The 14,653-nt window shown below is 40.8% G+C and overlaps 1 protein-coding gene across 3 annotated transcripts in view; it reads right to left on the bottom strand.

The window, feature by feature from the left end:
- The window catches only part of CDH7 (cadherin 7), a 122,435-nt gene that overhangs the window by 65,941 nt on the left and 41,841 nt on the right, over window positions 1–14,653 (bottom strand). For all 3 annotated transcript variants that reach the window (XM_024754853.1, XM_024754851.1, XM_024754852.1), the window contains one exon: window positions 451–745. In XM_024754853.1, the coding sequence (XP_024610621.1) occupies window positions 451–745 (295 nt within the window). The remainder of the gene's footprint in view (window positions 1–450; window positions 746–14,653) is intronic.

Genomic DNA, 14,653 nt, shown 5'->3' on the forward strand with positions numbered 1-14,653 from the left:
GATGCTTAGAATAGTGAATTCTTATTTTAACATGGGGAGAAAGGAAAAGAAAAGTAATAGATCATCACAGGGCTGTGCCTAGAATGATTTTTTTTTTTTTGGTTTGATAATTTTATTGTGTTTTTTTTTAAAACTTCTTAGGCATAATTTGAATCATTTTTTAATTTTAAATATTAAATTGAAAAGGGATTGTAAGACCTATGTAATTTCTTGAAGACACTGAGACAGGTGTGTAAAAGGAAGAATTTCCTAATTTTCCGTATAAATAATGTGTCAAAAAATAGAATTTGGATACTGGCTACTAACACATCTCAAACATTCCCCTCACACTAAATGGCAATGTCTACACAAATGCTAATGTGGTTTCTTCCCCAGTATTTACGGTGATTTAATTTTAAATACAAACCTCCTAAAATCAGATGGTACAAGACCAACTTGCTCTTTACTTACCCACAGGAGACATTTCGGGAACTCCGGCAGTGTACGGGCCGTCCAGGAATTTAGGTTCGTTGTCATTGATGTCCTGAATCTTGATGACGAACTCCGACTCGGGCTCCACGGGCTTGTTGGTTAGCCGGTCCAGCGCCTGGGCGCGGAGGGTGTAGTAGGCCTGCTCCTCGCGGTCAAGCCTCTTGGTGGCATGAATATCCCCCGTGTTCTCATCAATAATGAAAATGGAACTTGCCCCTTCGCCTGACAAGATGTATTTGATGGAACCATCTCCTTTATCAACATCAGAGTGAAGCTGGTGAAAAATTCATGTGAGATGAGATTAACTTACAAGTGAGTCAGCGATATGGAGATATGTCAAAATAATTCTTATGTCAGGCAGGAGCATATGAAATTTTACTGTTCTTGGAAAGATAAGCTGACGCATTTTGTGCACAACGGAAACGGCTATTAGAATGTGTTACCTTGCACTTGTGAGCAAGAAATTTCATTTCTTCCTGTAAACAGTCTCATTTCCAAAGGAATTTTATACCATTCCCAAAGTTAGGAACTCGTTGTAGTGTTATTTTTGATTTGGTCTGTCCTTGCCAGTTTTAGCCATCTTCTTTGACCAGAGCAGACATTCAGTAACCATGCATAATTGGTTCATTTGATCGTATTCCAAGCAAAGGGACTTGCTATAGAACATTTGTAACTTTAGATCTAATATATTCTTTAATCTGCTTAGAAATCGCCACATCCTTTAAGGGTGCCCTTCCCTCCCAACTCCCACAACTTTTCAGGATTATTAAGGATGGATGGATGTCCAGTCACTAAATTGATCTCCAAATCCTGTTCTATATTTTAAAATTTGAAGCTGTAAAAGAAAAATTACACTGCTCTCTGAAGTAGGAATTTTAAATCAATATGTGCCTAAGACTTCAACGAAAACCTTTCTCGAAATACCAAGAACAGCATTAGATCTGCATGATTAACCCCGGCTACGGCTCAGGGGCAGCCCCTACTGATTTGCATTTCATATCTGGAACTGTCCCTTCTGTATGTCAGAACATTATGTTGAACAGAGGAACCTGAGGAAACTCAGAAATAATTACATATTTCCCTGAACTTCATAACCTGAGAAATACAGTGCTCAATCTGTAATTTCAACCATCTTTCATCCTCTATAACCGCTGTGATTCTGGACTGCAATTAATACAAACGCAAGAATCCAATTTACCAAATAACAAGGCTGTTCACTGCCCTGCAGAACTACGTTTGCATTCTTTGAAAGACAAGGTTCAAAAAATATAAGATATGGGAAACTTAGGCAAGTGGACGCCCAGTCCATTTCCATCCTTAGCTGTTGAGGATACTGCTTCTGTACCACGAACTCCTGTAAGTGATTCTTCCATCGCGCTGTAACAGCTATGTTTATACTCGGCTTCAGAATACTTAAATACCTGATTTATCCTTTAGTTTCTGTAGTTTTCGGTTAGGACGAAATGATACCAAAAAATTAATTTCTGGCACAAGTTTTACTTTAGCTTTGTTCAGTGTGGAACACTGCAGCATGGTTATCCAGCATACGGAGAAGTCGTATTCTTGAAATGTGATGAATTATTTAATTTTCTTAAGTCATTCTCAGGGTGACTATTACATACATAGCTCCCTCTAATTTAAGACGAAGCAAGCTAAGAATTACTATAGTTTGAATTACTGAGCACTCCTGTGTGTCAGGAACTACTGCTAATGTTCTCTACATAGTAACTCATTCCACGCTCACACTGACTGACTTTATTATCCCTTTAACAGATGAGGAAACTGAGGCAGACAAAGTACTTTGCTGGTCATGCTGCCAGCTCTCCATGGCAGAGCTAGAAGAATGAAAACCATTAGGCTGGTGGAAAGCGCATCCTCCACTCCCTACAATGGGGATCCTGCCTCTGGGGGAGAAGCTGTGACCTGTGAGGTGAGGACATTAAAGTTGCCACAAAGGAGAACTCAGGGCAGAAGGGTACAGACAACCACTCCCACCTGATCACTCCCCAAATCTCAAAGACGCTCAGTGTTTCCAGGGGTTTCCATCAACACGTTTTATGATGTACCAGAAGGGACCTTTCCTGACGTTACAGAAAAGCAATAAACCACACTCAACAACACAGAGCAAAAACCTGAGTCCAGAGACAAATGCAGATGATAGGCGAAAGTAAGTTGCTTTTCAGCAGCTAATAGCTCAAGTAGTCCCCCCTTACACACACTTCTCACAGTCATTCTCCCAACCCCTCCTCGCCCTTGATGACCACAAACATACAGAAGTTATACACAGGCTGCGTCTTTAATCAAAGGTTTGCTATCTCTCTAAATATCACTAGGGGCTCCCATTTGTAGGACCAGCCCTTATGATTCATTAAACTAATTCCTATCAACTGACTGCTGGCTTCACAGCGTGGGGATACCATGTGTTCCTGGGGTATTCAGGTAAGGGAGAGAGGATGCATTCCTTTCAATACAGAATGTACATGAAATCCTCACTGATCTCCAGCCTGAGCTCTGATGCCGTATCTGACGTTATGTGGTATCGCTAGTTGTTCTCCATTACTGACAGCGTAAGAACTCAAAGGTAAAAAAGGTTCATACTGGGCTCCCCTGGTGGCGCAGTGGTTGAGAGTCCGCCTGCCGATGCAGGGGACACAGGTTCGTGCCCCGGTCCGGGAAGATCCCACATGCCGCGGAGCCGCTGAGCCTGCGCGTCCGGAGCCTGTGCTCCGCAATGGGAGAGGCCACAACAGTGAGAGGCCCGCGTGCCAAAAAAAAAAAAAAAAGTTCATACTGCTTGTTTTTCCACTTCTTCAAGGATCAGAATTCTTCTCTTCTACCTCTAACTGCCACCACCATCACTGCCCGCCCCCAACCTACACAGACACACCCACACATCTACTGCAGGAGCTCTGAAAGCTACCACCCTCCCCATCACTGACACTCTTCTCTCAGCTGGGACCATCACTAGGCTTGTAACCACTGCTAAAATTCACGAGCATAAAACTGCTATGAGTCTCGACTCGGTGTCCTTGCAAGGTTAGTGGAAGCATCTTTAGTTGAAAAGCGGAGGACCAACTCTGGAATGTTAAGATGGATGCGTACATAATTATCAGACGATGCAGACACTGAATCTGTGAGGCTACACCCACGATACTATCTTTAATACGTGGGGTGAAACCCCATGCTGTTAGGAAAAACTACTATCCTTCTGTGCTGAAAAAGCATGCTCAGAAAAGAAAAATGCTGCAAGTGTAGAAGGACTGAATGGCCTTAAGTTACGACACGTGTCTATGTAGCCCCACCCTTACCCCCCGCCAAATGCACACACACACTCATGCACAGTCTTTATCAATGATGATTATGGAATAGAGTAGGACTCTCCACAGTGAAAACCTCTGGCCAGGAAAAAAGAATTCTGCGGTCCCACAATATGGTAAGTGAGCAAATAAGCAATAATAAATGAAAAACACAATAAAAAACAACGAGTTGCACTCTATTTGGGGCAGAGTAGAATTCATGTTGTTATGTCTATTTCACTTGCCAATAGCCTTATAAACATGATCTTGTAATTCATCTAAACAATAACAACAAAATCTTGATTAATCACCAGACAAAACTCACTTGTACTGTGTCCCTAAATCCTTTTCGAAATATGTGTTGTGACTCCAAAGTAAATATTTACATTAAATATATAAATTGTTTTTTGTTGTTGGCAAATGAGCACAAACAGTAAGGAGCACAGCCCTCTTAGCTGAGTCCAGCTCGTGATAAGGTAAAGGAATAAGCAGGGAGGAGATCTAAGTATTATGCGAATCCAATGTCACTATGCCAGCACTGTGTACGGTAACAATGTAAGAAACATGAAACTGCTGGACTGAGTTATAACCTACACAGGCCAGGATGCAAAGCATACTTCACATACACCTAAGTATATTCTGTTTAGTCATCTGTTATGGCTCCATCATCCCCCGCTCGAAGGAATACGCACTCATGACCTCTAACATATCAACCCATTCTCCAGTCCCTCTGAACAATCACCCTAACTTGGAATCTTCAAATCTTTCACTTGGGCTATGACAAAACTCCCCAGTTATTTTCCACTTTTAATAACTCACATCATCGAGGCTGTTATAGTGCACGTCAGAAATGATCTCCCTAAAACATGCACTGAATTATGTCACACCCCTCATCAAATAATTGCTCCCCATGGGCTCTGGGTTTAACTCCAAATCCTAAGCACTCGGCTCCATGTGGCCGTGTGCCATCTCCCCAGTCTCTCTTTCCTGCCACATCCCAGAGGGCCCTCTGTGTCCCAGGCACGTGGGTCTAGTTACCACTGCCTGAGCAGAGCAAGCATCTCCATCTTTTCCAGACACGTCCTCCATCATCTTACCCACCAACTGACAACCAACTCTACTTAATCCAAGTTCCCTCTTACTGAAGCCTTAACAATCCTAGTTTTCCCACATGGCATGTTGTTTGAATTTCTATGACAAAATGCTTTTAATTCTGCTTTATAATGAAAATCTGATTTAGTTGTTTTCCTACCCAATCCCACCTTTAATGTATAAACTCCTTAAGAGCTGGGTTCTTTTTATCAGCATATTCCACATTCTGAATAAAAAATTTGTTGCAGTGAATTTAGTAAATTTTTAATCCACACTGTAAAACAGGAGTGCTTGTTTTAGTTCAATTTCTGTCCTCTTAAGTTTTAATAGCACTAAGTAAAAAGAAAACAAACTAAACAAAAAAACATCCTGTATCTCTGGTTTGTCCTCCCCAATCCTCTGAACCGCGAAGATGGAGTTCAGATACCTCGTTTTCTATGCCCAGGGTAACCTGCGCATTGGTACCTTTGTGTTCCCCAAGAGACAGAGCCCTGGAGAGACAGACACGCTTTCTTATTCCTGTTTTCCTAGGTCTTATACAGTACTTCACACACACACACAGGTGATTAAGGAGGGTTCGATAGACCCTTGGATGTCCTCAGATGGCAGAATCTCATGTCCTTGATTTTTTAATCCACCATTTATTTTTTACATTTAAGATTGTAAAGAGCAAAACTAAAAACAGATCAATGCACTGCAGTTCCGACAATTTTCTTACATTTATTTAATCAACTAGGTCCTGATATGAACTACCTGATCTAGCACTTGCGATCCATCTGCTTAAAAAGTCTGAAAATGGAGAATATTCCTCAATTTAGCAAAGACTGAGGTAAAAAAAAAAAAAAAATCAATTCAATATGTTGACCAACTTTTCTTCCCTCTATGAACGTCTTCAACTCTGCTTGTTATCTGATCTTACTGCTGATCTTGTCTTTACTCTCCTAGTTCCCCTCCTCTATATTTATTTATTTTATTTTATTTTATTTTTTGCGGTACACGGGCCTCACTGTTGTGGCCTCTCCCATTGCGGAGCACAGACTCCGGACGCGCAGGCTCAGCGGCCATTGCTCACCGGCCCAGCCCCTCCGCGGCATGTGGGATCTTCCCGGACCGGGGCACGAACCCGTGTCCCCTGCATCGGCAGGCGGACTCTCAACCACTGCGCCACCAGGGAAGCCCCCCCTCCTCTATAAAATGGAGATAGAAATGCCTGTACTTGGACTTCACTGAACAATTGTGACAACTACTTGAGATATTGCAGTAGGATGTGATTCGTAAAGATAAATTACTATAATGTCAGGACTGTACTTTGTAAAGCAATTATACTCCAATGAAGATGTTAAAATTTTTTTAAATAGTTATATAAAAAAGAATACAGACATAAGATGAAACTATTGGGACAGAGATAACGTTTATCATGAAAGTCTTGACACTAAAAACATAAAACTACACAAAAGCCTCTGTGATCCTCACTGAATATATATGATGGAAATAATTAGTGTTATATTCAATTTTTCTATAACGAACATTTGAATAAGAAAAATGCAAAATGCATTATTATACTACTACATTTGTGTACAGAAACGGAGTAATGAGGGCTGAACAAAAAATACGCATATGTTCCTTTGAACACCATGTTAATCCATCTGAGAATGATTTATACCGAATATTAGGCAAAAGATTTCTAAGGTAAATTTTTTTTTTTTTTTTAAGGTAAATTTTTTACCACTGATTTACTTATTATAGATTCTTGATTTTTTTAAGTTTAAAAATATATTACAGATTGTTAGAACTCACGCATTTTACTTTTGCTAAACTTGTACAAGGTTAAAATTATAAGTATAGAGGGCAGATTTAAACAATAATTAGCAGAAATAAAACTGCTTGAATATACACATTACATGCAAGTTTTCTTTTTTCATTATGCTTTTTAATAGATATTTTCCACATGCCACTGGATACCATGTAATTATCAAGCTGTTGAAGAAATATTACAGATGAAAACAAGTGTATGAGTAACTTTTTTTTTCTGGTTGAAGTATTCCTAATTTATAATTATCATTGTGGTCCAGGGTAATGGAACACAATTTACTTGTGAAGCATCTTTGAGGAAGATGTGTGGTTTAAGAAGTATAGGTATTAATTATTACACATACACATAGAATAATAAAGGAAAGGGAAACAATTCAGGAAGTACTTAGGTAAGGTTAAAATTGCCAAGAAAATCTCATTTCTTTCTTTTTTTAACCAATAGTAAATTTTAAAAAGGAGGGACTTCTATGATTATTTTTATCCTCAGGAAAAGTTCACGCTAACTCAATGGCAATAAACACTCATTCTGGGGTCTCAGTACATACTGAGTAGCAGTGGTACAGATGCTAGGTCCATGCAAAGCAACCAGAAGTATGGCTGCTGAATCTCCACTCCGCTTATCCTGCTGCCTTGATCGCACTTAAATCCCAGTTTATCCCTGGTTGTAGATCAGCATCCTAAATGTCCACCTAGCCTTGAACCCTGAAGTGAGGATAAAATGAAGTCATGCATTTGGAAGTATTTTGTAAAATGTCACTTTCTATCCATATGTAAGTCCACAAAGAGCTGTACAATGAAAGTACCTGCCCTTCCTTAGTGGGGGAAATCTTGCTTTTGTTTGAAAAAGTTCTACATTTCTGTCTAAGGCATGGTTACTCGGAGCTTCACGTGAAGAGCCATGTCTTTTTCACCAGGGACTGACTGATAAGAGCTCAGAGAAGCATTTTCCATTCCACACACCTACATGCAACTCCCTAAAGAAGGCTCCACAGCACTTGTCCTCCCCTCTTGTCCTCTCTCGGGTTGCTGCCTCCAGGCCACATCCAAAACTTTCAGCCAACTTAAAAAATCTGCGCGGAGTCAAATTCTTACTGATCAAAACTCCCCGTGGGCTAATTTAATAGTGAGAACATCGTGTCTCCGATTCACGGCTCCCATCTACTGCCTCGTTCACTTCCTTCCAAACGCCAAGTCGTAAACCAGAAGCAGTTAGAAAGCAAACCCCTGGAAAGCTTCAGCTTTCTTCGCAGGAGGAAGAAAAATTTGCTTTTTCTGCAAATATATGTCACAGGAGGCCAGAGCACTGCTATGGAAAGAGCAGTCCCGGGACTGGGTGCTATCAGTCTAAGTCAAGGTAAGTATGGAAACTGAGAAGAAGGGCTTAGCAACTTTCATAGTCATTTTACAGAGTAATTTAATGTCTCTTGAGCCCAATAATAATAATGAAAAAAGGGGGATTTAATTTTTTAATATAAGCAATTCATTTTTAATGCAGCAGCAAAATTATTAGGAGGTCAAAACGAAGTATATCCTGAGTTCTTAAAAACCAAGAAGCTTGCACACAAACAGCAACAATATAAAACTGGGTCCTTCACCACAGATAAGTTGAGAAGAACTGGGTCAGTGGAGAAAACCCTACGTGAAAGCTCTTTTGAATGTCTGTAGGCAGTCACCAGTCTAAAACTCTTTTCCTGTCCTAATAGGGAAGACTAGAAGACACTGGCCTCCATGGAGGTACAGGGCATTCTGAAGAGGCCATCCTTAAGATGGGCACAGATGTTTTGCACATGGCATTCTGGAGAAGGCATTCACATATATGTCGCAGAGGATGACAGCATCATGTAGTTGCAAAGTATTTCCTGAAGTCTTCTGCACTGCATGGCCTTGTGCGTTCAAAAATAGAAACAATAACAGTTAAAACAATGGAAATATAATTTTGAAGTCTACTTCTGGGGGAGAAAACTTCAACACTCATCTGATTTAAGAAGAGAATATTCTATTTGCAAACAAAGCAACTGACAACGGATTAATCTCCAAAACATATAAATAGCTCACACAGTTCAACATCAAAAAAAAACAAATAACCCAATCAAAAAATGCATGGAAGATCTAAATAGACATTTCTCTAAAGATGGCATACAGATGGCCAACAAACACATGAAAAGATGTTCAACATCACTAATTATTAGAGAAATGCAAATCAGAACTACAATGAGGTATCACCTCACACCAGTCACAATGGTCATCATCAAAAAAATCTACAAACAATAAATGCTGAAGAGGGTGTGGAGAAAAGGGAACCCTCTTGCATTGTTGGTGGGAATGTAAATTGATACAGCCACTATGGAGAACAGTATGGAGGTTCCTTAAAAAACTAAAAATAGAACTACCATACGACCCAGCAATCCCACTACTGGGTATATACTGTATCTGGAGAAAACCAAAATTTGAAAGGTTGCATGAACGCTGATGTTCATTGCAGCATTATTTACAATATCCAGGACATGGATGCAACCTAAATGTCCATAGACAGAGGAATGGATAAAGAAGATGTGGTACATATATACAATGGAGTATTACTCAGCCATGAAAAGGAACAAAATAATGCCATCTGCAGTGACATGGATGGACTTAGAGATCGTCATACAGAGTGAAGTAAGTCAGAAAGAGGAAGACAAATATTGTATAATATCACTGATATGTGAAATCTAGAAAAATGGTACAGATGAACTTATTTGCAAAGCAGCAATAGAGTCACAGATGTAGAAAACAAACTTATGGTTACCAAGGGGGGAAGGGAGGGTGGGACGAATTGGGAGATTGGGAATGACATATATACACTACTATATGTTGAATGGATAAATAATGAGAACCTACTGTACAGCACAGGGATCTATTCAGTACTCTGTGGTGGTCTAAATGGGATAGGAATCTAAAAAAGACTGGAGATATATATATATATATATAAAACTGATTCACTATGCTGTACAGCAGAAACTAACACAACACTGTAAAGCAACCATACTCCAATAAAAATAAAAAAAGAAGAGAATATTCTACCCTAACTTATCAATTCTGATACAAGGATAATATACATCCAATGTGGCCTGATGGACCAGTGTGGACAAAGATATGGAGAAACACAGAACGTCACAGATGACACAGACTAGGATGGGGAACAGAGAACAGGAGCTCATCCAAGAGGAGAACAGACAGTGCCGAGGCCATGCAACACTTACACTTACAGGTCAGATCTTGAGGGCTGACCATTAACTCTAAATTCACAGTAACTATGTACATGTATTTGTAAGCTGTGATATCTATTTGGTAAACTTGGTTTCAAATATTCTTCACTGGGTATTTAGTGTTTGTCTAGTTAATCCCTTCTGACATCTTTTGTAAAGTTACAAGTTAAAAGTATCCCTTTGGCAGGTATTAAAAGTACCAGGTTGAAAGCACCACTTCAGCTATGACCTGGACTACAGGGATACAACTGATATTATTCTTGGCGCCCAAACTAGATTGTCCTGGTAAAATAAAGTTTGAATCAGGCCTGTTTCTGTCTTCATCTAGACACTCAACATCTGTTAATCATCTATTCAAAATAAGTACGGAGTATATCCTACAGGTCAGGTGTACAGGTGTGTATGGATGAAGACAGAAAGGGACAGGGTGGCAGAGGCAAGCCTAAGGCATTAAACTAAATAGTCCCCATGGTCATGAGACCATCTACGGAGGCGCAAACTGTCAGAGCACCAGGTTCAACAAACAACTGCAGTTCTGATGACCACAAAAAAGCACCCACAGAAGGCTACGAAATCATATAACAGGGAAACCAAGCCAACCTCAGGGGTTCAGAGAAGTGCTTTTTAAATAAAAGATATTTAAGTTGAGACAAGGAGACTAGCAATTAGTAGGATTAGTCTAGTAATGAAGGGCAGAACTTGATGTCCAGGAAGAAACTTTACTGAATGATGGAATACATTCCTTTCTATGGATAGTCAGAGTGAGAAACACACAGGATCCACTAGTTTATAATACGGAATAATTTTTGCATGTGATATATTAAAAGAGGCATCATAGTACAAATATATTTTACAATCTACCTTCTGTAATCTGCTTAATTAAAAAAATTTAAAAGACTGCAGAATAGTTCACTGGTGTTAACCTGCTGTTTGGCTAATGTACTTATTACTTTTTGTAGTATGTAGGGCTCTTGCATCAGAATTACCTGGGACATTGGTTAAAAATGCCAATTTTGGGGCTCTATCTTAAGTCTACTGAATCAGAATCTCTTTGAGTTGGAAACAGGAATCAAAATTTTCAACCAGCATCCCAGATCGAAAATTTTTGGTCGAACAGATAATACCCCTCACACACAAACCTGCTTATGTCAATAATATCACGGTTGAAAATATAATAGTTAATCACTTTTAATTCATTTGTATTTATAACTTCTTCTATATAAGATTATTGAATAACATTTTCTCTGTGTTTTGATTTATTTATATATTTTACTTAAAAGGGAACTGTCCCTCCTTTAACTACCAACGATACATGGAGAAAAGTACACAGTGTATAACTTACGTATCCACCAAATAGGATGTGGTACTTTAAACAACCGCTATATTTAACTTTTAAACCATTTTAAAATTATATCAATTTTCCATGGGGTGGGGGCAAACAATTTTATTTTTCACAAAATTCATGTTTCAAGAAACCTAAGAAGAGTGAGAAGCAAATTTGTGGACTATTAGGTAGAAGTATGTTTTGGTGATGCAAAATTACAAGGTATTATGAATGTAAACTGCATTTTCTGTACACAACCAGTTCATATTATCAAGATGCAGGGATGCTCTTAGGTTCTAGGCATCCCTCCGGGACCAGAAAGATAAACGAAGAAAAACAAAATGCTCTGCTTATATTTTACATGAAGTTAGTACCGGTCAGAGGCAGAGAGGCAGAGAGAACATTAAGGTGGTGCAAGAATTATAAGCAACAGAACCCGGGACACAGAAACGATGCGTGTCTGCTCAAAAAATTAACATTTTCATCTATCACATGCTTATTATAAAAAGATTGGAAATATAAAGCAAACAAAGAAAGCGGGAGTGGAAAGAAAATACTTATGATCTCAAACCTCAGAGGTTATTCTCACACCGGGGACTCCCCTCTAGGGGATCCATAGTGGGTTACCCAACCCACCCCCCTTCACCCCAAGGGCTGCAACACTCACTTCAACTGCTGGAAGTGCTAGAGTCGGTCTGCTCTCAGCCCTTTACCACTTGCTGTAGGAAAACACCCACTATTTGGAGACAGATGCCTCCTCTAATATCATACAGCTTCCTGGGGCAGGTAGAATACACAGGACCAGGGACTAGAGTTACAGTGGGAATGTCCACGTTATCTTCACTCCTACTGACCTGCTTGGAGACATGTGCTTCCACTCCAAGAGCGAGGTGATTCCTCCAAGTTCATGGTATCCTCTGCCTTGTCTCTGGACTCCCCGCACCAAGGGACCAATGCACAAGGAGAAGCATTGCCATCCTGGTAGGTGTAATTGACCTTAATCACCAGGAGCGTGCGGGCTTCCATTACAACATGGAGGTGGGAAGAACAGGCTTAGCATCTGGGCACTTGGCTGTCTCCTGATACCCTCTTGCCCCATTCTGATGTTAAAAGGACAAGTGCAAAAGAACCTCAGCCCGAGGCAGGCTGGGTGATGAGAGGAAAATGATGAGTGCTGGCTGTAACCTGGAGATGGGCTACAACACCAGGGGCTGTAGTTCATCCTACTGACCTTCTTGTAAATCCCACCAAGAAAAGAGGTCAAACATGTTGTGTTGGAGCTGCCCCCTGAACTGATTACCTGAAGCAAATGGATGTGAGTGGGGCAAGGGGGGCCTCTAGGGGAAGTCATGGCAGCCACCCGGGTCAACTTCCTACCTGACCCCACGAAACACCGGGAGTGCCAGGGGCTGATGCTTCTCAGCTAAGTTCTTCCTGAACACTGTCACTCACTTCGGGGACGTTTACAAAGTTGGCAAATTGCAAAAGCAACAAAGACAGCCACTTTGCCAAAGGTACTATTTCTTTCTCGGGGGCATCCCACAGCCAATGAGTGGCTGACTTAAAATTTCTCCCGCTCCCCCGATCCAGGACAACTTTGAAGAGCCTTCCCAGCTCCACAGATCTTCAAAGGCTGGCCCCCTTCTAGACTGCAACCGCACGGCAGTTCAACTCCTCCCTCCACCCAGCCCTACTTCCCTCCCTCCCTCACAAGTCTTGATTCTGAGAACCTCGCTAATAAATCCCCTACAGGAGTCTGTTCCCTGGATGCAGGTAACTAACTCAATGACTAAAGAGTGGCAGAGCTTGGCTCTCCGAGGACATCTGTCCTCATGCACACCACGCCTCCTCCTACAGGGGCATAGGAAGGTGAGAGGCACATTTGCACAATTTGGTGAGAGATGTATACGTATAGACCAGAAGCAGAAACCACAGAGGAAGAAGCTTCAGGGCAGCAAAATTCATAAAAGACGTCGCCCCAGGCAGAATGCCGCTTGTTTCTTTCAGTCCATACCTGATACACTCTTATTTTTCCCACGCTCCCAAATGCTTTGATTTTTACAAACTTCACACTGTGAATGAACCAGTCACAGGGGTAGGGAGGATCCTCTGTGGGGTTTTTCATTTGGAAAGAGGAAGAAGCACAATGGCCTTAACTCACTGAGCCCCGGAGCCAAATCTCAACGCATCTCTCCTTATACAACCCCCTCAAGTTCTCCACGCAAGTGTCTTCTGTTCACCCAAGTGGGGCGACGCCCAGACCTACTACAGAATAGTTCAGTTAGAATATGTGTCCATGGGCACAGGCTTTTTTATTATTATTATTATGTTTAAAAGCTCTCCAGGCCACGCTATTATATACCCAATGCGAGGACTACAGACCTAAAGGAAGAAAGGAATACAGAAGGAGCTGAGAGGGAAATAGTCTTCCATTTTACTGATAATATCATTTTGAAAAGCAGAGGAAAACAGGTTTATTAACTTGAAAAAGAAGTGAAAATAAGCACGTCTGCAGAACTTAGGCAGTAATTTGCCTTAAAAAAAATCTCTGGCATAACTGCAATAAACACGAAAGCTTCCTAAATGAAAAATAAACCTGTTTCCCATGTCAGGACCTTCCATGGGATATGTAATTGTCTCATCTAACATATAGCAGGTATAAGAAATAAGAAGGCTATATTTTGGCTCAGGTGACCTAAGAAGAACTAAGACACATTTTCTCTTCTCTCAAGAACAGTATCATTTAAAAATAAATCAGAAAAGCCAAGTCCCTGCTGAGCCTTCTCAGCACCCAAGGCAACCACAGAGGTGTCAACACCCTGCCTTCCTGCTGCTGACAGTCTGGATTTCAGTGTGCCCTAAAGATAAAAGTTTCTATAACGAAATGTAAAAAAGTTAGTAAAGCTATAGGAACGTAGGGGAGTAAAACTTGCCCCCCCCCAAAAAAAATGTCTCTTTGGCATGTGGATTATTTTGAGCTGAAAACAAGACCCAAAAATTTCAGGAAATAACTCTGACCTGCTCCCTGACTGCCTAAAAGAATTTTGATGGAAGGCCTGTTCCCCGAATAGAGCTATAACTAAAGACATCAGCAAAGGATATCAGCTGGGTGTGGGGTGACGAAACTAGGCAGGGCCTGGAGACCAGAGGCCACTCTGTGCCCCATTGTCTCTGCCTGACCCAGCAAACACTTGTTTACCAAACGTGTGCTTTTATGGAAAAGCCTTCCTCCCCCATTGAGGTCCCAAACCACTACCCCCAACATCCTCTGTTGTCTTTAACTGAAGATGGTAGTTAAGGTGAGGGTTTCAGCCATTTTGGCAAGTGTCTCAGTTCTCCCGGGTCTCTCCCATGTATATATGTTATTAAACTTTTGTTTGATTTTTCTCCTGTTCATCTGTCTCATATCAATT

This window comes from Neophocaena asiaeorientalis, unplaced genomic scaffold, assembly GCF_003031525.2.
Source record: "Neophocaena asiaeorientalis asiaeorientalis breed wild unplaced genomic scaffold, Neophocaena_asiaeorientalis_V1.1 scaffold124, whole genome shotgun sequence".
Taxonomy (NCBI): domain Eukaryota; kingdom Metazoa; phylum Chordata; class Mammalia; order Artiodactyla; family Phocoenidae; genus Neophocaena; species Neophocaena asiaeorientalis.